This window comes from Rattus norvegicus, chromosome 4 (assembly GCF_021556685.1).
Source record: "Rattus norvegicus strain SHRSP/BbbUtx chromosome 4, alternate assembly SHRSP_T2T, whole genome shotgun sequence".
Lineage (NCBI taxonomy): Eukaryota > Metazoa > Chordata > Mammalia > Rodentia > Muridae > Rattus > Rattus norvegicus.
In genome coordinates this window covers 146,993,577-147,018,614 of record NC_141537.1, presented here as the reverse complement: position 1 = coordinate 147,018,614, position 25,038 = coordinate 146,993,577, and the positions used below count along the sequence as shown (strand labels likewise).

General features: G+C 46.6%; 2 protein-coding genes and 1 long non-coding RNA gene across 12 annotated transcripts in view; 2 read left to right on the top strand and 1 right to left on the bottom strand.

Annotated features, from left to right (window-relative positions):
- The window catches only part of Srgap3 (SLIT-ROBO Rho GTPase activating protein 3), a 233,264-nt gene extending 225,547 nt beyond the window's left edge, over window positions 1–7,717 (top strand). For all 4 annotated transcript variants that reach the window (NM_001443710.1, XM_087658875.1, NM_001191975.2 and 1 more), the window contains 1 exon segment: window positions 2,140–7,717. In NM_001443710.1, coding sequence (NP_001430639.1) covers window positions 2,140–2,553 — 414 coding nt within the window. In that variant the 3' untranslated portion in view covers window positions 2,554–7,717.
- LOC102548080 (uncharacterized) overlaps window positions 1–21,902 on the bottom strand; it is a 67,176-nt gene extending 45,274 nt beyond the window's left edge. Inside the window, exons 1-2 of the long non-coding RNA XR_015686116.1 lie at window positions 21,696–21,902; window positions 14,185–14,334 (exon numbers count right to left, since the gene is read on the bottom strand). This is a non-coding gene — a long non-coding RNA (uncharacterized LOC102548080). The remainder of the gene's footprint in view (window positions 1–14,184; window positions 14,335–21,695) is intronic.
- Window positions 21,903–21,904: 2 nt separating this feature from the next.
- The window catches only part of Rad18 (RAD18 E3 ubiquitin protein ligase), an 85,469-nt gene continuing 82,335 nt past the window's right edge, over window positions 21,905–25,038 (top strand). For 6 of the 7 annotated variants that reach the window (XM_087658156.1, XM_087658157.1, XM_087658155.1 and 3 more), the window contains exon 1: window positions 21,905–22,031. Coding sequence is in view for 4 of the 7 variants with exons in the window: in XM_087658154.1 (XP_087514280.1) it covers window positions 21,981–22,031 (51 nt within the window). In the remaining 3 variants the exon portion in view is untranslated. The remainder of the gene's footprint in view (window positions 22,032–25,038) is intronic. The other variant, NM_001077673.1, reaches the window with a different exon arrangement.

The window sequence follows — 25,038 nt, the reverse complement described above, 5'->3', positions numbered from 1 at the left end:
GACTAATGCAAGGCTGCAGCCTAAACCCTTCAGCCCACCTGTCTCTGAGCTTTCTGTCTTTCCCGTTCACACTCTTCCAGGGATGGGGAGATGAGGAAATGACATCTTAGTCATTGACACTTTTATCTTTCAGCTCCCATTGCATTAGAGCAAACAGAGGGCATTGTGGGTACAATAGGAGACTAAGTCCCAGAACAGTAGCATAGGCTGAGGTGACCCTGCACAGCATGTGTACCGTAGGTGGGGAGAAGAGCCCTCCCGCAGAGTCACTTATAACCAAACCTCTGGATAAAGAAACTCCCGAAGACTCCTTCTTAAAGCTGCCTGCACAGAGGCATGAGACTGGTGTTAGTCATTAGCAGAATACAGAAAGCAAAAGGGATAGACTGACACAGCAGGGGAGCAAGAAGCTGGTTGGGGAAACTTTGGAGTCTGGCAGGAAGGATGACGCCTGCAAATCCAGAAAGGAGAGCGTGAAGAACTCTGGTAGATAGAGACCTCTTCTTTATCTCCAGGCCTCAGTCCCATCTCTCTCCCCAGAGCCATGCATTTCTTCCAGGGCTGGCCTCAGACTGCTTAAGAGCAAGTATACTTTGGTGCCAACATAGCTCAGATTGGATATGGCACCTGCGAAGACAGGCCCCTTGTGCCCTCTGTGGGTTCTGGGTCAGATCAGCCTGAGCAGCTCCCCCCCACATCTGCTGGATATGGTGGCAGCCCCATTGAAAGCCCCCTGAACAGGGACGTGAACTCCGAGGAGTTGGTTGACCACTCTCTGGCTGTGTGCAGAGCTTCCTCCTGTCCATCCTCCCACCACACCTTCACAGCAAGTGTGGGCTTTCTGGATGGACGGAGTGCAGCTCAGAGTGGCTAGTGTTTGCCCAGCCTGTAGTCAGTGCTGCCTTCAGCCCTAGCCCTGCCCTGGATTGGTAGACAAGGAGCTCAGGCTGGCCTGGAATGCCACACCTCTGACCCCTGAGGTATTCTCTTTTTGATGAGCGTGCCGATACAACTGTATGCCATTAAAAAATTTTTCCCCCTTTTAAAATAAGACATGAGCCTTTTAGACCATAATGCTGGGAGGAAGGCAGTCTTCCTGTCCTTCTAGGAGGCACAGTGTAGAGTCAGTAGGTAATTTCCCTTTGGGCAAGTTAAACTTTTAAGAGGGCATACTGTTGTGCAATTCTGTAGGGCGGGAGATGAATTCTCTCAATATCTGAATGTGATGAAATGACTTTATTTTTTTTTCCATTTGATTTCATGTATGGTGTTTTGCCTGCATGGATGTCTATGTACCACATGTGCGCAGTGCCCACAGAGTAAGGTGAGGGTGACAGATCCCTGAGACTGTACATCACGTTATAAGCCACTGTGTGGGTACTGGGAATTGAACCTGGGTTCTTTGGGAAAGTAGCCAGTTTTCTTAACCACGAAGCCATCCTTCTACCTCTAAGACAAAGGACTTTTAATAAAATAAAACAAAACAACAAAAACAACACAATAGCTAGGGCAGAGACTCTTGAGACAGACTGCCTGGGTTCTGACTTGGATTGTCTTGCTATTTAGCTGTGTGACCCTGGACAAGGTACTTGACTAGTCTGAGCTTCAGTTTCCTTATGCATGAATCGGGTATAACAGTTGTCCCTACCCATCACTAAATTATTAAAGGCCTTGGGTAAGTGCTCAGCATAAGGTATCTTTGCTATGGGGATTGTTGTGACTGTTTGAGTGCTTCCTATGTGCCAGGTGCCATGCCCATCTCTTTGCAAGGACCTGATCATTTTACACATCCACCAACCCTCTGAGGTAGATATTCTAATTGTCTGCAATTTACCAGTGAGAATTCTCAGGATCAGAGAGGTCAATGCAGTCCAATAGCAATGGGGTGCAGAGTTAGTTGTTTGACCGAATGTCTGTCTGCCAGCCATAACCTGATCTATCTGCCTTTATGAAGGTGACTTCCTAGGCAGGACACGAATAAGGGATGCTCATGCTGATTCCCTGAGTTGGTTACAAAACACCCTTGGGGTCTGACCTCCCTCTGGGCAGTAGGGCTTCTAAGTAACACCCTCTGGAAGGTCTTGAACTGGCTAGCAGCTCTGAAGACACTGTGTTGACCAGAGCCCTCTCTGTCCTCAGGACATCGAGAAGACCATGAGCACGGCTCTTCATGAGTTGCGGGAACTTGAGAGACAGAACACTGTCAAGCAGGCACCAGATGTGGTGCTGGACACCCTGGAGCCCCTAAAGAATCCACCAGGCCCCATCAGCTCAGAGCCTGCCAGCCCCCTGCACACCATTGTCATCCGAGACCCCGATGCTGCCATGCGTCGAAGCAGCAGCTCGTCTACAGAGATGATGACCACCTTCAAGCCAGCCCTGTCGGCTCGCCTGGCTGGTGCCCAGCTGCGTCCACCCCCCATGCGTCCAGTCAGACCTGTGGTCCAGCACCGGTCCAGCAGCAGCAGCAGCTCAGGTGTGGGCAGCCCGGCAGTGACACCTACCGAGAAGATGTTCCCTAATAGCTCCTCAGACAAGTCCGGCACTATGTGACCTGCAGGATCGGTGACATCGCCGTGGCCCACTGCAGCACACCGAGGCCTAGGGTGGCCTCCGTGGCTTCCACTTGCTTCCCAGGGATCTCCTGGCCTTGGAGGGCAGATCCTAGAAGGTCAGCCTGGGAGGGTGTATGTCTGTGGAGAGCAGAGGCCCAGGCGTTAGCTGCAACTCCTACTCAGCCATGTGAATGCCACAGACCTCTTGTGAGCAGACAGACATGCCAAGGAATGCTGGAGCAAGATCAGTCCCAAGGACGGTGTTTCCTGAGATTGAGGCAGATGCTTACCAGCGTCTCATATTTTCACTGGAAAACTATTCTCTCGATATTCTCTACATACGTATATATGTGTGTGTATACCAATACATGCATATATACGCATATGTGTACGTATGTGTCTGTAGGTGTGTGTATATATATATTTATGCATCTATATACATATACTAGAGAGCTGGGCATACACACATGCTAACTGTATATAGACGCTCCTTTTTTTCTTTTTATGAAACTTAGATTTACCTCAGACCCATGCCACCAAACATTTCCCGCTGTTATTCGGTGGGATTTGCAGGGACTTCTCTGGGAGAACTTAGAGGCCCCCACAGTAACTGCGAACGAAGCAATATACCACTAACCTGCAGAGACACAAAACCAGAAACAGTCTCCAGCTGTCTCCAGAAGTCGTGGCCTTCCAGAACAGTCTGCCCCTCAAGGAAGGGTGGGGCAGGCAGTACCCCTAAGCAGGCTGCTCCTAAAGGTGGGGAACCCTCCATAGAAAACCCTTCACCCATGCCCCCAGAGACCCTGCCCTGTCACCCGGAGGCCAAGGGTCAACTGTACCCCAAGAGCCACAGGGGAAGTTGGTGTGAAGACCTTTGAGCTTGTATGCTGAATCAGGATGGTGAGACGCTGTGCACCATCCTAACACAGCATCGGTCTGTGGTTGAGGGAACAATAACAGCAAAAAACAAACAAACAAAACCCAAAACCGTAGTGTGAATTAGTTCAAACCCTAGAAGTGCTGTAGGGATTAAGCTGTGGTGACAATACAAGTTTTACTTCTCTCATCTTCAAAATACTTAATGTTTTTCTTCCTCCTCATTCTACTGATTATGTTTTGTCAGATTTGGAACTGAGTGGGCAAGGAGGCGTTCGGTCACACCAGGTCTGTTTGAGAGCAATCCACACCACACTCTGCCCCTGGTGCCCAGTCATCCCCTGACCTCCGTCCTAGGAAACACCGTAGGCTGGGGTTCTATGACAATGGCAGTGCTCCCCACCCTCCATCCCTCCTCTCCTTCCATTTCTTCTAAAGCAGTTAACGTAGACAAAACATGGTGGTAGAAACAAGGTACGTGATTCTGTAGTGTCACAACAGACTTCTGCATGGCTCTTTTGATTCCATTTTACCTGCTTTTTTTGTCGTCTCCATTTTCCAGATACTTCCAGAATTGTTGGATAATGTGCCGCGGGCAAACCTAGTCCTACATTTTTACTCGCCCTCTGCATGCCAAACCCAGGATCTTTTCTCCTCCTCCTCCTCCTCCTCCTCCTCCTCCTCTTCCTCCTCCTCCTCCTCCTCCTCTTCCTCCTCCTCCTCCTCCTCCTCTTCTTCTTCTTCCTCCTCCTTTTCCTCCTCCTCCTCCTCCTCCTCTTCCCCCTCCTCCTCCTCCTCCTCCTCCTCTTCCTCTTCTTCTTCTTCTTCCTCCTCCTTTTCCTCCTCCTCCTCCTCCCCCTCCTCCTCTTCCTCTTCTTCTTCTTCTTCCTCCTCCTTTTCCTCCTCCTCCTCCCCCTCCTCCTCTTCCTCTTCTTCTTCTTCCTCCTCCTTTTCCTCCTCCTCCTCCTCCTCCTCTTCCTCTTCTTCTTCTTCTTCCTCCTCCTCCTCCTTTTCCTCCTCCTCCTCCTCCTCCTCCTCCTCTCCCTCTTCTTCCTCCTCCTCCTCCTTCTTTCTCATCCTTCTCCTTCTCCTCTCTCTCTCTCTCTCTCTCTCTCTCTCTCTCTCTCTCTCTCTCTCTCTCACACACACACACACACACACACACACACACACACACAGACACACACACACCCTGGCTGGTTCTCTGCCTACCTCCAAATTTTACAGTCCAAAATCCAGAATCTGTGTCACAGTCTCCACAGGAGCCATGTGACCTGGGGCTATGCCACTCTTGTCACCTACAGATGCTTTGAAGTAACCTCCTTGGCATTTCTTCCCTTTGGGTTTGCTTCCACCATCTCTTGGGTCCTCCATTTAAAGACATCTTGCCCCTTCCCCGGGGAGGGACCTAGTGAGTCACTGGTACTTGGGTATGGGGAGGATCTGCCTTGCCTGTGGGATCAGCACTGAGTACCCTATGGATCAAGAATGGGCACAAAATGAGAATGTCAGTAAGATGCCCGAGCCATCAAGCCTTCCTTTCCTCTCAGCTCCTGCTATGATGGGCCCTATGTTTTTGAGCACATAAAGGTATCTCCATTCTATAGTTGAAAGACAGTACGGCCTGGGGGTGGGCTGGGACCTGCACAAGATATGCCAGATGGTCCCGTGGGCTGCATCAGGCTCAGGAAGCCCTAGTTTCCAGGAATCTGTTATCTCTGCTATGCATATAAGGAGATAAGACTTCTCTTTTGTATCCCAGGGCTATTCCCAGATTTTTAAGTCCACTCACCTCCCAGGCAAAAATGCAATATTCTCTGCCTGGATACCAGATAGGAGCAAAATTGAGTTTACAAATCTATTACCTGATGCACCTATTGCCAGTTATGCTGTGCTGATTTGTCTCTGGGTTGACTTATTTTGTTTTCCTTACTGCCTCTCCCCAAATGCCCCAAGAGCAGAGCCTCAGCTGTTTTCCTTATGCATCTATCTTTCCCCCATTGGCAAGTGGCTGATGAATTCACATTTAGGGAAGCACACACACAGATGGCAGATGAGTCCCCAACTCTTCCAACCCCCAATCTGAGCTTTGATGTAGAACAAATGGAAAAACACTGTCCATCCCCATCCCCAGCACACTTCATCTGGTCCCTTTGCATGTCTCAGCCACCCCCAGTTCCCAACTCAGTCCCATCCGTGTCTATCTAGTGTGAGCATCTCCCTTCCAACTCCTGCCTGTTTTTAGTCCACTATATATTGCTGTATTTGTTAAATGCTGGAAAGTAACTGTTAAAATGTGAAACTGTAATTTTTTTAAAGAAGGCTACAATTACATTATAGCCATTGCCACTCACCAAATCTTTGCACCTAGTAGATAGATCGATGTTAAAACAAATACCAGAAACCTAATTGTACAGTGATTGGGGTGGGGGGTGTAGTAACATAGTTAGTAGTCCTCAATATAGCCAATCGTACAAGGGGAAGTGGTGTCTACCAATGTTCATCACCATTATTGAAAGCTGTACTGATCAGTTAGTTTATAACGGGCATTTAAAAGAATTATTTTGGCTTCATGGAATGATTTCTTAACCTCCAACTTACCCCAAGGTCAAGCCTTTTGTCTTTATGTATAACAGTGTTCAGTCTGTTTTAGGAATGAACCAGCAAGATGTTCATTTAATTAAAACTGACCAAAGACAATTAATTCCTGGTCTAGTTTCCTGGGCACCTTGTGGCCCAGCTGCCACTAAAGACCTTTCTCCGATCAATTTGAGAACAAGCCGAGCTTCCGACCCCACTCGCCCTCCCTGCCCTCCTTCTCTTTTCCTCGTTGAGCTACTCTGAGCTGTGGGATCCTGTGAACAACTGTCGTCTTTCCTTCTCTTCAGTGCTAACTTCTCACCTTGAAGCGCCTTTTGAACCCCGGACAGAGCACACAACTGGAGGGAATTGCAGGGGTGGGAATTAAGACTAGGGAGTCTTTCCTCTGAAGTCGCTAAACCAGGGGTCAGGAGGGAAATGGATTCCTGAGGAACGGAAAGGTTTATATCCAGTGAAGAAATCAAATCGGAGTGGGAAGAGACACAGGGAAATGGAGCCATCCGTTGGCTACTGGCTGGAACCAGAAGTTCAGAGATCTGCCTTATAAACACTTTAAACTGGTTTGTGGTACACAAAGGGGAGCTGGTGGGAGAGAAGCCTGTACAGGGGCTCCCTTCATTGGCATCTCCTGGAGTGCCTTGTCGGGTGCATTCCTTTCTTATTCAGGAGGCATGGATGCAGAGAACATACCGTGACTTGATACTTGGTCATCGTTGAGTGGCCAGTGCACATACACTCGGAACAAATGCTGGAAAACCCCAAGGACTAACAGGACAGTCCTCCCTCTCGGCCATTCTGTTTCTAACTTCTCATCTTCCAGATGGTTCCACACTAGAGCAAACGCCTCATTCTTCTGAGAAACCCAGAAAGGGGTGGAGTGGGGTGTCATGTCTGGCTGCGGTGGTGGGTCCTGTTGGTCTGGGAGGGAAAGGTATGACAGGGAGGAAGAGGCAGGAAGTGGGTGGGCCAAGGTATTGCTTAGCTGATTTTCTGCTGTGCAGATCTGATGCTGACAGCTCGTGTCCACTTCCCTGGTTCTCTGGGGTCTCTTCTCCACTCAGATGAATTCAAAGTGGAGAATTCCACATACTCAACCTACCCAGGGGACCCAGAAGGGACTTCACTGTCAGTCCAGACCTCCTGGCCTCTCATAAGGTGGATCTGCCAGCGTACTATTGTCCCGTCCACTGGGACTGGCCAAATGGCTATTGCTGTCCTTTGCTGACAACTCCTTTCTGTGCAAACTGTCCCAGGCAAATCACAAAGCTGTTCCTTGAGGTGGAACTGCCAGAGTGCACTTTCCTTCCCTAGATGGAAGTGGGTCGAGGCTAGCTCTGCTGCCCAGGCCCTCGTTCCAGGCAGTGTGACTGTTTACATGGTTTGGCAATAGGTTTGCTTCTGATTGCTTCAGAGTGGCTGGTTGATTTTGTTTGCTTTGCTTTCTTTCTTCCCCCAAATTATGACAGGAAAAAACAAACCGAAACCACCCTAGGAAATTGCTGGTTGCCTGTCCCCATGTGATGCTAACTGTTGCCCTCTTCTGGGTATCATTTCTCTACCTTATGACCAAATGCCCGTCCTATAGAGTGTCTGATTGGATCCTCTGTTGCGTATTCTGATGGTGCCTGCTGGTTTGATGTGGAGCTATCCTGTGAAATAAAACAGCTTAACTTTTTCTCAAACATACTCCGTGGTTGTTTGCAAGGGTGCCGACACACCGAGGGGAGTGGCCTTCTTATCCTTCAGTCTGCTCTTCATCCTGAAGTCAGACTCTAGTGTTGCAGGATCTCTGATCCCACTGTGAACACTGAGATTGTGCTATTTACTGAAGAACTCTGTTTCTAGTTGTGGTGCGGCTCAGCCCTTACCACCCAACTTTAATCCCTCTGGCTGGAATACAGACACACAGACATGACCTTGGTACACACCTTTGACCCCGAACAATGAAAATTAGATTGTAGAAGGAAGCACCGGTGTTTGAAAGGGATGCCTAATTGAGTGACAGACAAAGTGATGAATTAGAGAAAGTTTTGACAGAATAGGATATGCCCAGCTCTCAGGAGAAGAGAGAGGAATGGGAAGCTATTTAAGGGAGCAGTGGTTTGAACAACGAAGGCTAGCTGTAGAAGTGGAACAGTGAGAATTTGAACCACCTGTTTGCCAAGCCCTGCACTTTTCATGCGCCTCATGCCTTCTCTCACTATGTATTCATGACCCCAAGACTGGGTCAAGTGTCCTTGTCTAGAAAGTGTCTCTTAGCCACCCGCTGCAGTCAAGGAAGACTTGAGGGCCTGGAGCTCCCTCTGGTGGATCTTTATGTAACAGTCTCTGTGCATAGGTCTTTTCCACAACCCCAGTGACTACCATATCCATCCAAATCCTACCACTGCACGGTGGCTTCTGCTAAGCCAGGCTCTTCTGCTATGGAACCTTCTAGAAGGCTACATTTTTTATACGCGTTCCACAGTCAGTTTACCTGTCATAGCAACTGTGCTCATTCTGGAACCCCAAATTAGAAGCCTGTCATCCAACAAGTATCTTCTTACGTGCCTGGCCCCAAGTTAGTTGCCGGGGACACAGATGGATGAGGCCCCGTTCCTATCCTCCATCCCTGAAACTGCCTATAGTCTAATTGTACAAAACGATCACCCCAATCAGTTCTAACTCAACAAATAACAGCACTGTGCCTCTAACTCTGAGGGACAAAATTTGCACCAAGGGCAAACTTCAGCTGTCTGACTGCTTTACTGGCAAGGACATATGATCTATGGCTGGAATGTTTATTTTGTATTCAAATCTTCTTAAGAAATTGGTTTCCAGCCCAAGCAGCCCTAAGCAGGAGAATGCATTGACCATCACATAAGACACCCCAGACTGGAGCTGTCTTTAAGTTTGTAATGAGACAAGGACGAGAGGAACATTGTCTTGGGCTCTTCCTAAGTCTTTGGGCTATTTCTCACCACAACCTGTCTCATGTAATGGGTACTCAGTGATGCTAAAAGTTTCCACTACCTGCACCCCCTCAGCCTCAGAAGAACAAATACCTTGGGACTGATTCTCCATCCTTAGAATTGAGTCAGAGGCCAACCCCTAAAGTAGCTCAAGGGTTGTCAGACAGCTGTAAGCAGGAATAGATAACCCCCAGTTACAAAGGTACCGCCATCCCTCTCCAGACTCTCTCAGCAAAGAATAGCTTCCCATAAGAGATTAGGAGAGCTGATATGCCCCGGAGGTCTAAAGGGCTAAGAAATGGCGATGGGCTTCAGTTCCACTCAATGCTAGGGTAGTATTTACACAGCAGTCACTAACTGATATGTTATAACATGCTCAGTCAAATGCACTAAACTTTCTCACCTCCAATGATGGCATCCATCAAGTGTGTGCTGTATGCTGAATGCTCCATACAAGTGCCCACCATGGTAGATTCTGTCTCTCTATTTTACAACCGAGGGGACTGGCACTCTCAACTAGGATTCCCCACTATCATTTCTTTCTTTTTTTTTTTGAATTATTTATTTATTTTATGTATTTGAGTACACTGTAGCTGTCTTCAGACACACCAGAAGAGGGCATCAGATCTCATTACAGATGGTTGTGAGCCACCATGTGGTTGCTGGGAATTGAACTCAGGACCTCTGGAAGAGCAGTCGGTGCTCTTAACCACTGAGCCATCACTCCAGCCCCCCTCCCCCCACCACTATCATTTCTGCTACCCTGCTTGCTGAAGGACACAGTTCCCAGGATTCTGGGATCACCACAGGCCTGATTGTTGGTTACGCTGACAACCATTTAAGGAGTTAAGTGTGGCAGCTTCTGGGGTAATAGACCTAGCATTCATTGATTTCTATTAAATGCTGGTGTTGAGGATAATTCTAATTAATTCTCTATATTTTATGCTATGTTTGTATTTACTACTGTAGGAACACTTTCTGTTCTCTCACTTTTTTCTACTCTAGCTCTCAATCGAGCATATAGGTTTGCGTTAGGTGGGATATTGAATATTTGAGATTGGTCGCTACAGCCAGGAGAGGATTCAGACTCAAGTCTCAAGTCCGGGTGGAGGATGTGTCCTAGCACAACTTCTTTTCTTATATAACTCAGGACTGCCTACCCAGGGTGGCATCTCCCACAGTGGGCTGGGTCCTCCTGCATCAATCCTTAATCAAGAAAATGCCTTAGACTCATTCACGGGCTGCCTCAGTTAACTCCCCTCTTCCCAGATAACTCTAGCGCATGTTGACAAAAGTTGACTAAAATTAATAAACAAACAGCAGCATAACTATAACAGAGAGGAAAGATGTCTCTGGCTACCCTGACACTTGCCCTCCTCAGCCCTCAGCACTCTTCCACACCTATACCAAACATACCCATGCCAGTCCTCTTCAGCCTCTGCATGCAGATTGATGAGCTTGTCAAGAAAAAAAATACACACACACACACACACACACACACACACACACACACACACACACACAAAGGCTCTGGGCTACCCACACCTGAATGTAGATCTCAGCTTTGACTGACATTAGTGAATGACCTTGGCAAGTAGCACATAGCATAATACAGTCTACTTTCGTTAGGAGCCCATGGCTAAGGCAGCTGTGTGGATCTTACACAGCCATTGGAAAGGACAATCTGCCACACACACAGTCTGTCCAAGTGCTACTACCACGGACCCTGGTGACTGTCACCTCGCTCACCTCTGTGCTCTGTGGAAAGAAAGAACAATCTGTTGGACTTCTCATGACTGGCTGCATCAAACTAATTTCAAAGGAAAAACTTTAATTGAAATTCCACTATTCCCACTGGCCACTAACTGGAGGAAGTCTCTTGCCCAGGACAGCCTCAGCTTCCTTACCTCTAAGACAAGAGACTAGGAAGGCTCATTATTGTACGGGCAGAAGCTGCAGAATCACAGAAGGAATGTCAATTATCCCTTCTCTGCCCACCATGCTTTTTAAAGGATGTAGCCTGATACCCCAGTGACTTTAGAGGATGCTCTCAGTATCAACCTTATCTCCTGTGCCAATGCACTCTGCCATTGATGGCCACTGACCCAAAGGAAAGTGTGGTTGATTGGATAGTAACCCTGGCCCTTAGTGAGTTGGTCTTTTAAAGGAAGTTTCAGCAGAAGTTAGAAAATGAGGGGTGAATAGTTGTAGGAAGGCCATGGTGGAGACCAGCACCTCTGAGAGCAAAGTCATGTGGACCTGGCATGAGAACAAACTGTGTGTACCCACCTTATTGCCCTGAAACCCGAGAGACCTCACCCTCCCCTTCTGGATATAGCTTGCTATAACTTGAGTAGGCTTCTGTATCTTGTCATTAAAAGGACAAAGAAGGGACCAGAACAGTGTTTCAGCAGGTAAAAGCCCTGACTATCTGAGTTGTATCCCTAGGACCCACATGGCCAAAAGAGAAAATCATGACTCCCTAGAGTTGTCCTCTGATCTCTAGGCACATGTGGTGACACACCAAGTCATACCCCTGTAAATAAATAATAATTAAAATGACAAAGGAAAGGGGGAAAGGAATGGCTATAATGGACAGATTGAGCCTTTTGTGATCCTTTTACAGCCCAAAGCTAACTAAGTAGTCCTTTCATTGATCTTGCAAGGCAGGCACCACTATTTCTCTGATTCAGTCAATGAATAAGTTGCCTGGAGAGGTTGGAAGGCCTGCCACACGGTCACTACAAGGAAGCACAGGGTTGGGGACAGACTCAGACAGTATCACTCTGGAGCTGGTCTCTGCCTTTCTCCCTCAGAGCTTAGGACCAAACAGGATCATGTGACCAGGACATAGCAGAAGGTAAAACTCCAAGTCTTGCTTCTTGGACCAAAGATACATATGCTGGATAGTTCTATGTCAACTTTATACAAGCTAGAGTCATTTAGAAAGAGGGACCATCCGTTGAGAAAATTCCCCCACCAGATTGGCCTGTGGGCAAGCCTGTGGTGCATTTTCTTGATTAATGATTGATGTGGGCTGTGCTATTCCTGGGCTGATGGTCCTGGGTGTTGTAATAAAGAAGGCAAAACATAGGAGAAAGCTGTCAGCAGCATGCATCCATGGCTTCTGTATCAGTTTCTGCTTCTAGGTTCCTGCCTTGAGTTCCTGCCCTGACTTCCCTCTGAGATAGAGTGTGACCAGGGAGTATAAGATGAATTAAACTCTTTTCTCCCCAAGTTGCTTTTGGTCACAGCATTTATCACAGCAACAGAAACCCTAATTAAAACAGCCTGTCTCTCCAACCGCTCTCTGCATCTCCGGGCTACTCTCCACATAAGTCTTTGTCCCTCTTAGCTTGATGCAGCCTCTGCCCTGGTTAAGTCCTCAGCCTGGGACACTTTCCAAGGTTCTCTGCCCTCAGCCTCTAGTCACTGCCTCAGATAGCCTCATCTGACTACTTGGCCTAGAGATGCCCTTTCCCCAGTCACCACCCGGCAACAGACTCTACTCTCTTTGTCATTTATCATAAGAATGATTTTGTTTGTATTGTTTCTTCCTCCAACTTACAAGGTAAGTCTGGGAATTTGTCTATTTTCTCCACACTGTCTCCAGGCAGAAGTCTGGTGCCCAGCACATAGGAGAGGTTCAATAAATATTGAGTATCTGCCCACACTGAAGGACCAAATGCTGTTTCTGAATGGAATAACTATGGTCGTCACTACCATGCACAGGTTTCTAGATAGTATCTGAGAGCCCACTGTGTGTGAAGTTAGTTTTCTTGTTACTGTCAATGCCTATTAGGGGTTTATCCTGGCTCCCAGTTGAAGGGTATAGTCACCCATGGCAGAGATATCAGGGTGTCGGGAGTGTGAAGTTATGTTGCATCCATAGTCAGGGAGCTGGCAGTGATGAATACTAGTGCAACAAAACTCTATAGGATGGTGCTGCCCCACATTAAGGGACTACACACTTCCCTCACAGGTGCACCCAGAGGCTCAGCTTCTATGTGATTCCAGTTCTTGTCATGATGACCACATTAATCATTGCATTTGCCAAGCGTGCTGTAAGTCTTGGGACACAGTCGTGAGTAAATTGTATCCAGATGCCTGTGCACTGGACCGACATCAAAATCCGGAGGTCAAACGGTGATATCAGCAAAACAAAGATCAAAGGTGTGGGAGAAGGGACAGGTACTGACTTCAGCTCTAAGCTGAGAGAGTGAGGCTTTGAGAAGAGGAATCTTAGGCTGGATTGGGCCACCATATGAGAGGATGGGCCTGGATTTGGAGGGATGCACAGGAAGTGCATGTTGAAAGAGCCTGGCATGGGAGAAGAATGGAAAAAAATCCAAAGAGGCTGGAGGAGACAGAGAAAGATATTACAGATGTAGCAGAAGTACTCAGGGCTTTCAAGCCAGGATGAGGATTTTGAAATCATCCTAAGAGAGTGAGAAGCCCTTGGAAGGAATAGTAGGAGTATTGATCCTCCTTGTTACTGTTAAAGCATTATTGGTAGGGCTAAGAGGTGAGTTAAAGGCATCTGTTGCTCTTGCAGATGACCTGGGTCTCCAACACCCACATGATGGTTCCAGGGACTCTCACACCCTCTTTTCACCTCCATGGGTGCCAGGCATGCAGGTAGTATATGTATATACATGCAGGCAAGATACTCACACATAAAATTAAAAAAAAAAACAACAATGACTAAAAGTAAAAATACTATTGTTAAGGTTGGGTGTGTTGGAAGGATCTCAAGTTCAAGGCAAGCCTGGTCTACATAGTGAAACCTTGATTCAAAAAAAAAAAAAAAATCAACCTGGCTTCTAGACCTTAGCAAGCCTTTAGCAATAGAGGTTGTGTCATTGGGGATTTGGGTGTGGCATGTGTGTTTTGATAGCATCCTGGGTCCCGAATTACAAAGGATCATCTGCTTCTTAACTGCAGTGTGAAGAAGGGAGTAGCCAGGAGTATTAGTTCTCATCTGGAATTTGAGCGCTTGAGAGGCTGAGGGAGGAAGAAGATTCCCTCAAACTCAAGGCCAGCTTGGGTTATACAGTGCATTATATTAGTCCTGCCTAAGTTATGGAGAGAGACCCTGTCTCACAAAACTAACCAACCCATAACTGGTAAGAAAAACATAGCACCCCGCCCCCCTCGCACATGCAGAGAAAACCTGGGGGTGGGGTGGGGGGGATTACCTTTCGGTTTCTTAGTTTTGCTCCTTCTGATGGCCACAGATGTGTCTGAACCTCCACGGAACTCATTCACCCTCTTCACTGTGGGTCCACTGGCTCATACATGTGGCAACGCTGCAGACCTTCCATCCCAGGCCACTTTAGATGGCTGCTCTGTATGAAACAAGATCTTCTTATCATGCAAATCCTATCTGGACTGACTTTCACAGGTCTTTCACTCCCTGACAATAGCTTGGTTCTTGCTGCCTCAGAGATGCTGAGAAATGCATTAAGTAGGGCTTAGTTCAAAGTGACAGAAACCCAGCAAGGCCCATCTTAAGCAAAAGGGCACACTTGGTTCATGCTCTGAGGCTGTGTGGGTTGAGGAGGAGGGAGTTGAGGGAGCAAGATGTCAGCAAGTTTGGACTGTCCACCTTTCATGTTTCCTCCTTCACATGGCCCATTCATCCAGCCTGCCCCTTCCCAAGTATTGGCAAAGATGTCCAAAGGGATCCTAATCTTACGCCTTAGCACTTAGCCACCTTATCAGGAAAAAGCCAACTCAAAAACACAAGTCCCGGCCAGGATTGTCTCCGATTGGTCAACCTTGATCACATGCTTCAGTGGACCAATCATTAAGTAGAGGATGGGTCAGACTCATGACTCATTTGGTCAGATTACATGTCTGCTCTTAAGTTAGAGGTCCCAGTCTGTTTTTCTTGACTATATCAAGATAACTAGAATTTTTTTTTTAAAGAAAGATGTTTTGTCTTTAGAACCGTGATGCCAGGCGAACCCCAAGGAGCATATTAATAGCCGGACCTCCAGGAGATACCCTTGAGAAACACATTCTAAAAGTGGAATAGCCACCCTAATGGATCTCCAAGGCCTGGCTGCTTGGGTCTAGGTCCTAGTTTCCCTCCTTCCTGGGAAGCCACTAGCAAAGTCTTTTTAAAAATATCAGAAATTTTATTCTTTGAGAATTTCATGCAGGCAGTTTATTTAAATCATAGCCACACCCTCAATCCTCCCCTTGGCTCTTCCCAGATTCTTTCCCCACTTAACTACCCACTTTCAACTTCATGCCCCGCCCCTCTTAAAAATAACCTGCCAGGTTCAATTTGTGTTGTACTCTTGGGTGGGGCCATCCTCTGGAACATGGTTTGACTTACAGAGGCTATACTCATAAATAAGACCGACTCCTCCTCCTTGCAACACTGTCAGCTGACCATGGCTTCTCAGTCAGGAGCAAACCTTCCCTGCTTGTCTTAGTTTGTCTTCAGTCTATTATCATCATGGTGGGAAGCATGGCAGCATCCAAGTAGGCATGGCATTGGAGGAGCTGAGAGTTCTAGGTATCTTGTTGGTATCTTGAAGGCAAACAGGAGAGACTAACTTCAGACAGCTAGGAGGAGAGGGTCTCATTGCCCACTCCCACAGTGGCCCACTTCCAGCAAAAAGGCAACACCTCCTAATAGAGTCACTCTCTGGACCAAACATATTTAAACCATATCACTTCCTGGCTTGTTCAAACATATGAGTCTATGGGGGTCATACCTAGCCATAACATAATGCAAAATACATTTAGTTCAACTTCAAAAGCTCCCATGGTCTAACAGTCTCAATAGTGTTAAAAGTCCAAAATTCAAAGTCTCTTCTGACACTCATGCAATCTCTTAACTGTAATTCCTTAAGAAATCAAAATAAGAAAAGGAGATCACATTCCTCCAACATCATACAGGATATACATTACTATCCCAAAACATCATTAAGAGGAAATACTAGACCAAAGCAAACAGAAAACCAGCTGGACATACTCTATGTTTTCATGTCTAATGTCAAAACGCTCTTCAGATCTCCAACTCCTTTCACCCTTGTTGACTTCTGTTGGCAGATCTGGCATTCAGCAGCAACAAACTTCATTCTCTTGGGCTGGTTCCACTCCCTGTTAGCAGCTTTCCTCAGCAGGTATCCATGGCTCTGACATCTCTAAAGGTATCCAAGGTAATACCAACTTTACAGCTTCTTGTTCCATTGTCTTGGATCCACAAATGATCTCCTGGGCTCCTCCAAATGGCTCGTGTCACTTCTTCAACTCTGCTTGTGTAGTACTCTGGTTGACTCCATTCCACTGCTGCTGCTGTTCTTGGAGGTCATCTCATGGTACTGCCATCTCCAATTCACTGTGGTATTCTACTGCTTCACCTATAGCCTCTCATAGGCTCTCTTCATGGTGCCAAGCCTCAACTTCCTTGCCTGACCCCTTCAGTCCTGGGCCCTCAACTGCAACTGAGGCTGAAGCTTAACCAATGACCTTCTATGGCCTCTCCCAGCTGCTTTCCATGACCCCTTCATGACTTCAAAACAAGTGCCACATGGGTGATTCTTACACATTACCAAGTACAGTTGCAGCATGAGGTACAATCTTGGCTATCTCTGGAACACAGCTCCTTTGTGCTCTCAGAAAACACTTCCCAGAAGATTTTTTTTTTTTACCTAAATGATCCTGGTCTCTTCTTAATCACCACTAATTTCTTAGTTCCAGCTAACCAACATCAATTGTGCCAATAACCCCCTTCTATTCTTGACTCTTAAGCCAGAGAGCCACATGGCCAAAGTTGCTGAGTTCTGCTGTTTGCTGGGGCTGGAACATGGTCCCCTTGTTCTATTATATCTTCACGAGCTTTCTGTTTTCCAACTTCTTCACTGCCTAAGCTTGATCAAAATGCTCTTCATAGGAGCAAACCAGAGGACATAGTCTATGCTGCGCCTTTCTGAGTCTTCCTTTGTCAATTCATTTGATCGAAATCTCTTTACCTTAATCTCAGACAGACTTTTCAGACAAGGGCAGAAAGCAGCAACATTCTTCAATAAAATGTAAGAATGACCTCCAGAGTTCAAATCACCCTCAGCACCAACGCTTTCCATATTCTTACTAGGATGGTCCATTGAGTCCTACTTAAAGCATTCCATAGCTTTTCAAATTCAAAGTCCCCAAATCTACCTTCCTTCAAACAAAACAAAACAAAAACAAAACAAAACACAACAGAACAAACAAACAAACAAACAAAACCATGGTCAGGCCCATCATATAACACCCCAATCCCAGGGACCAACTTTTGTCTTAGTTTGGGTTTTCATTGCTGTGAAGAGACACCATGGCAAAGTCTCTCTTATAAAGTTCAACATTTAGTTGGGGCTGGCTTACATGTCCAGAAGTTCGGCAGATTATCATCATGGCAGGAAGCACAGCAGCATCCAGGTAGGCCTGGCACTGGAGGAGCTAAGAGTTCTACATCTTGTTTTGAAGGCAAACAGAAGACTGACTTCAGACAGCTAGGAGGAGGGTCTCACTGCCCACCCCCACAGTGACACACTTCTTGCAACCTACTCCACACCTACTCCAACAGGATCACACCTCCTAATAGTGCTACTTCCTGGGCCAAACATAGTCAAGCCACCGCAACACTCCATGCTGCAGCGTTCACTGGCTTGATCTCGTGCAGCCAAGCACAGCAGCTGTGCATTCCTGAGTGCAATAACTGGGCTATCCTCTCCAGAAGACTATTTTGCTCCAATCCTCCTTATCTCTGGCTCTTATAGTCTTCCTAGCTTCTCTTTAGGAATCCTTTCAAAAGAGGAAACGTCTCTAACTTCCCAGGATCCTCATTTCTAAAGTAGATATAGTAATAGTGCCTGCCTTGGGGGCTTGTCAGAAACTACACACATGACCTCAGGAAGATAGGAATGGGGAGGGGCATATCCCTCCTTCCTTCCCTTTCCCCTCTTTCATTCTATCTTGACAGAGTTTCACTCCGTAGCTATGGCTGGCCTTGAACTCCAAGAGATTTGCCTGCTTGGCCTCCTGACGGCTGGGGTTAAGGGCAGACCACACCTTGATTCAATTCTTTCTCTTCTATAGGTTCTGAAAAGGATCCCAAACATACCCAGAGATCATGAAAGTCAATTAAGTGAAAAGACAAGATATGAATGAATTATGGATTAATGCAGCGCTTGACCAGCTCAGTCTCAGTTTGTGTGGTACTTTGTTGCCCCCATGTGGCTGTTTGTAAGATGGCGGCCAATAAACGTCCGAGTTTTGATAGAAATTTTCAATTTTTTTGAATAATGTAGGTAGTAGTTTATCAATTTGTTAGGTCTATCACTCAGATTTTAAAATCATGTATGTTTTCTATGTTTGCTTTGCACTTGAATTTCAAATAACACTGCAGTGCATTAGCATACTTCTTAAAAGTCCCTTGGATGCAAATGCTGTCTCTGATCCACTCATTTTACAGATGAGAAAATTGAGGCCCGGAGAGGTTCAAATCTGGACACTTTACCAAGGCTAGGATCTCCCATGCACGTGTTACTACCTACAGGAGACTTCCCAGGCCATCCCATTCATGGTCCTCCACCCTCCAATGAACCATAGTCTTCAATGTACTCACACTCACAGTTCACATTAGAAAATTCGATTTCTGTCATGCTCCCTTGTCTATGTTGTCTCTCCTCCAAACCTCAGGCTGTCAGCTTTTCAGGGACTATATCTGACTTGTCATCTGTGTAGCACAGCTCCTGGAAAAGGTGTCAGGGGCTGGAGACATTGAGTAAAATGAATGTAGGGGCTGGGTCTTGTGGGGCCCTACACCTTGGAGCATCAGCACGTGGGAGGTAAAAGCAGATAGACTGGGTTTCATAGCCAGATCTTGTCTTAAAAACTACAAGGTTGGGGTCTCGGATACAGCTCAGTGGTTAAAAGTAGTTCCTGCTCTTCCAGAGGACCAGCAGTTGAATCCCAGCATCTACACTGTAATTCGCAACCATAGCTAGATCCACAGATTCAGCAGTTTTCTTCCCCCGCCGCCAACCCCGCCAGCCCCACTCACCTCTACAAATACCAAGCATGCATGTGGTGCACAGACAGATGTATAGGCAAAACACTCAACCACAAAATAGCTGAACCCTAAAAAGAGTGGGGGCAGCTGAGAGAGTGGGGGGAGCTAAGAGAGTGGGGGGAGCTGAAGATGTCGCACTGTGGTAGAATGCTTGCCTAGTTCACCCAAGGCCCTGGGTTTGGCCCCTAGTACTGCAAACAGACAGACAGACACATAACAATAAAAACAAGAATGGAAGGAGGGAGAAAGGGAAAGATAAGGAAGATAGGAAGAAGGAGGGCAAAACCCCAAACTCTTTAAGAAAGTGAATTGGAACGGGATGGAGGTGAGAGATGAATGCAGGATGCGAAGAGGCTTTTGGCAGGGGCTCAGGACCATGAGACATCTAGGGTGGGTCGAGGACAGTCCCCCACCCCCACTTGGCTGGAAGGACATTGCCCTGTTGGGGTTGTCAGGTTTGGCAAATAAAGGCAGGTTAAAAATTAATTTCGGATAAGCAGGGACTATTTTTAAAATATAAGTATGCTGTGTGTAATGTTTATGATGCACTATCCTTCATATTTGCAGTATATCTAAAATTCAGGTTTACTGGGCATCTGTCTTTTATGGAGCCATCCTATCCTGACTCTTTACTTGGTGCTAAGTGTTGTGGGAGATCCTGTTGACTCTAGTCCGCTTTTAAAATACAGAACATTTTGTGTTTGCTCCTGAATAAAGAAGCACAGACTCTTTACTGATCTAAAAGAAGGACAAATTTCTCAGAGACAGATGACAGCTTGTTACAGGAGACTGGCTCTTGAGGCTTAAGAGTGGCAAAGGGGGAGGCATATTGCCCTGAGCCCATGCTGGTCTTTCTGAAACCTCCTTGTCCCTTGGAACTTTCCTACCCAGGCTGAGAAGTGACCTGGAGTAGTGTTTTGCTCCCTGGGTGCTGCTAAAGAGGACAGGGAGAAAAACATTCAGCTCAGAAGAAATGATGACCTGGGATGTGAGCTCGCTGGCAATTTGCTGGTGATTTGCCCATTCATTGCCCATTCAGGCATCTCACAGTGGCTGGTGCCAAGAGTTCAGAGATGAATGTCATGGGGGTGTAGCCTTGAGGCTCTGCACAGAGAAGAGAGTGTCTCCCTACCCGCCTCTCTTCTCCTAACTTCCCTCTTCCCTTCTCTCTCCTCCCTCCCTCCTTCTCGCTGTCCTCCTCCCTTCCCAGTTCTTCCCTCTTTTCTCATACATTTCCCTTTGACCCAGCCACTTGTTAATCTAATTACCCAGTATCCAAAAAGGGTCCTAAACGAATAACTACAGCGTACGTGATTTTTATCATTGCCATAACTTCGCACAGCAACTCACTCCCCTTAATGTTCCTAGAACTATCCAACAGCTCCCAACTCAATTTCATTTGATTGGATGGTCCAGATCCATCATACATCTAATCCTCCCACTTGTCTTCTGGTTGCTGGCTTGCTAGATTCAGTGTCTGAATGTCTGAATCTTTTTCCTGTTAGGACACCCAGTTCCTGTATCTGTACCTGGAAAGATTTGTCTTGACCAGATTCTTATGAGACTATTCTGTGGTAGCTTATATGCTCAGAAGCCCAACACCCTAAGTTCTACTTACCTGCAAAATGCCCTTCACCAATTACCCATTTTTCTTTTCCTTGAACAGGAATAGACCAAGTAAGTACACAGATGTAAAAAAAAAAAAAAAAAGCTACAGTAGTGCTTTGAATACAGGTGGTCTCTAATATGTGTTAGCTATTACTGTAATAAGTAAACTATCACGTAAATGTTATTCATGTCGTTGTTGCACAGTTCATAGGTGAGTGTAGGCTAGGGAAAATTAATTGGCCCAGATTACAGAGGTCATTTTATGATAAAAACTCAAAAGAATGAAGCCCTAACCTGTTGGGTCTCAGGCTTCACGTCTCTAAAGTATTGGTAACAACCACACCTCTCTGCCTACTTCTCAGGGGAGCTCATCTGCCTGGTCCATTGTAAGTCTTCAAAACATACATGCTGAACCAGTGAATGTGTGGGCCACCTGGGTATCAATGATACAGCAAGCTAGAGGGTTCTGTCTTGGGTGGCATCTGGACCAACTTGTGGTCCCTGGGACTTAGTGCAATGGAGGCCCACAGAAGGCAGAGGATGAATGCTGCCCCACATCTAGATAATGGGGCTCTGGTTAAATCAGCCTAAAAAGAACCTTGCGGGAGACAGGTCAGGGTGCTAAGACATCACCTGGAAGCTAGAAGAGGATGAGGAGCTTATCAATTAGTTGGAGTAATTTGATAGAAAAAGAATGTGGGTTCCTGTTAAACTGATTTAATAATACTCTTTGCTAACACTGGACCTTATACGTGGGGAATATCTGAGAACTAAGTGCCATTTTTAACCGTGGTTATCGCTGAAGAACAGAGGCTCTATGTGGCTCTGGTGAATGCTTACAGAAAGAGGAGTTGAGACAGAAGTGTAATTTTATATATTTGCAAGGAGCAGGACAGATCTCTATAGAGAATACTACCTGAAGGGAGATGTGAGCCTAGACCTTGAACTCTCTATCAAAACTTAGACTTTATTTGGTTTCTGACTTTTTCCTAATATTCAATCAACTTCGGGAATCTTTTGTTTACTCACTTTACAAGACAGACTAAAGCTGCCCTTAATATTTCAATTATCTTCTTTCTCCTGAGGTCCAAGGGGTTGAAGGCCTGCATTGCTCCAGGCTATGCCTTGGAATTCTTTTTCCTCCTCAGTCTTCCAAAGCTGTTGACGCCCAACGCACGAGAACTACAGCTCCCAGCATTCTGTGCGCTCTCTGTGAGCGCGCCGCACGTATCTGACGTACGCTGTAGCGCGGGGAATTTCGAGTAGAGGAACTGCGTGGCAGGCCGGTAGCTGGTGGTCTCGTCAAGTGCGACCATGGAGGACCTGGCCGAGCCACGGTGGCCTCCGGGGTTGGCGATGATGAAGGTGAGTGTCTGGGGAAGGCCGGGGTGCGGACATCGTCGGTGCGAGCGGAGCGCCCCGGTCCGCGCGCCCCCGCCTCGGCCCTATCCTGACTGGCCTCGCGACGCCGGGCCTCAGTTTCCAACCCCCGAGACGGTTCGGGAACGCGCCGCGGTCCTGCGCAGTGAGCCCAAGGTGGCCGCCCTAACGAACCGGATGTTTTGGGTTTCTGTCACAATCAGCGCGTCGCCGGGATAAAGTCACTGTAACGCAGTGTCAACGATGGTGACAGTTCATCCTACGAGAACTCCTGTGTTAACAGTGACACCACTCGTGATTTGGGTGGACGTTGCATCGGATGACTTTTTATAATCAAGTAGCATAATAGGCGGTCTGCTTACCATGGTTTTCCATTTCTGGATGAGGTCCAGAAGTGCTCCTTGTTCTTCACACACTGCAACCGGTTTCCCTGCCTGTTGTGCCCTGCATGACTCAATGATGACGCATCCCTCTCTATTTAATGTTTATTTATTTTATTAATGTAGGAGACAAGGTTTTACCCCGTAGCCCTTGGGTGGCCTGGAGTTCCGTATGTCGACCAGGCTGACCTCAAGATCCACCAGCTCCAGCAACCTGAGCGCTCCTCCCTGGCTCACATCTTTTTAAAACCGAGGCCAGGACCTAGACCCACCGCTTAGCCTTTCGTTTTAAGGAATTATTGCATACTGAATTATCTCACTTAAATAACAGTTAGTGGGTTTGTTTGTTTGTTCTGAGGCGGGGTTTCTTTGTGTAGCCTTGTTCTGTAGAACAGGCTGGTCTTGAACTCTCCGAGATAGCTTGCCTTCCTCTGCCTCCGGAGTTCTGGGATTAAAGATGTGTATCACCTCTGCCCATCCCGTGGATTTTTTTTGTTTTTTGTTTTTGTTTGTCTTTCTACCAAGAATGATTGAGTAGCCCTCGTGCCTCTGTCCGCTGAGTGCACGCTTTACCATTACTTTTCTTCTACATGTAATCGGTACATTGTATCTACTACAACGTAAACATTTCCCTATGACAGTTTTTTTTTTTTTTTTTTTTTGCTTTTGATATTGGGTTTTTTTTTTTGTTTTTTTGTTTTTGTTTTTGTTTTTGCTTTTTTTTTTTTTTTTTGAGACGGGGTTTCTTTGGATAGCCCTGGTGTCCCAGAACTAGTTCTGCCTCTGAGTGCAGTCTTTTTTCTTACTGTTCTTAAAAAACAATGCATCTTGGGGAGACCGATGGCTCCAGCTGGATAGGTAGAAGAGGATTGCCTTTTCTGGTATCACTGGGAGGAGAGCCGGTTGGTCCTGTCAGGGTTGGGGAATGCTAGGACACTGGCTAAGGCAGGAGCTGAGGCAGGAGTGGGTGAGCGGGTGGGAGAGCACCCTTGTAGATGCAGGGGGAAGGGAGGAGAGGATAGGGGGTTGTGGAAGGGAAACTGGAAAGGGGGATAACTGGGTAGGCCAGTCGGGGAGCATTCTCATAGAGGCAGGGGGACAGGGGAGAGAAGGGGGTTTGTGGAGGGGAAACCAGGAAGGGGGGGGTAACATTTGAAATGTAAATAAATAAAAACCAATTAAAAAAAGATTTAAAAAAACACAATGCATTTGTTACAACCTCAACATTTCCCTTCCTCAATTGATTACTTGTTTTATTTGTTTGTTTTTGTGTGTGTTGTTTTTTTGAGACAGGGTTTATTTGTTGTAGCCCTGTCTGTCCCAGAACTAACTCAGTAGACCAGGTTGGCCTAGAACTCACAGAACTCACTGCCTCTGCATTCCAAGTGCTGGGATTAAAGGCATGGGCCACCACTGCCCAGCCCAAGCAGGATTTATAGCTATGCAATGTTTCATATGGATTGTTAATGACAACTTTTTTGTTTGTGTTTGGTTTTATGACAGGCTCCATATGTGGTACAGTTAGGCTTGGAGCTTGCTTACTGCCTAGCCCAAGCTGGCTTCTAACTTTGAATCCTCCTGCTCCTGCCTCTGAAGTGCTAAGATTAAAAGTATGAACTCCCATAGTTTTATTTGCTTTCATTTACGTTATTTATTCTAAAGAATGATCTTTTATTTTGTGCCTTAAGTGCTTTACCTACTTGTATGTACATGCACTGCATTCGTGCCTGGTGCCCATGGAGACAGGAGAGCGTTACCTCCCCTGGAACTGAAGTCATGGATGCTCGTGAGCCATGGATGGGCGCCGGGAATCCAGTGCAGGTCCTCTTAAGTGCTGAACCATCTCCTGCCTCTGCAGTTTTTAAGTAATAGATTCATATAGTTCAGGAAGTACATAGAGTGAAAAAGATCTCCTTCCTGTCCTGTCTCATTGCCCAGCTCCCTCACCTTAGTGACTGTGACCGATTGCTTTGTTGTGTCCTTTCAGAAGTTTCTTTATATGTGATAGAGAATATATTCTACTTTGGTGGTGGTGGTTTTTGGTTTTATTTTGCTTTTTGAGCAGAGTCTTCACTCTGTAGCTCTGGCTGCCCAGAAACTATGTAGATCAGGTTGGTCTTGAATTTGGATCCTCCTGCCTCTGCCTCCCCAATGCTGGGAAGCCTGTGTCTCAGGATGCTAGCCAGGGCCACGTCCTTCCATGCCAGACCGGGATTCTGTCCTTAGCCTCCCATACTTCATTTCGTGGGAATCAAGCAGCCCACTGTAATTACTGTCAGTACTTCTCTTAAACAAATTAAACAATTTTAGGTTGCAAGAATAAATCTGGTTCTGTGTAGCTTGTTGTCCAAACTGACACTGGACTTCGCTAACTGTTTTGAAGGTTTCCTCATTTGGCTGCACTGTGGTGTGTCATGCAGAAAGTGGTGGACTATCAGGAGGATGGGTATTTTGGTCTTGGCTTGCCCCAATCCTAGTGTTGTGTGCTCACCTTGGATGTTGTTTCCTCATTGTGAAATAAGGGTTTTAATTGGGTAGTTTGGCATTTATCTATATTTATTTTTGTTTGAGATAGGGCCTCATTATATAGCCACATGTCGATTTGCACTCAA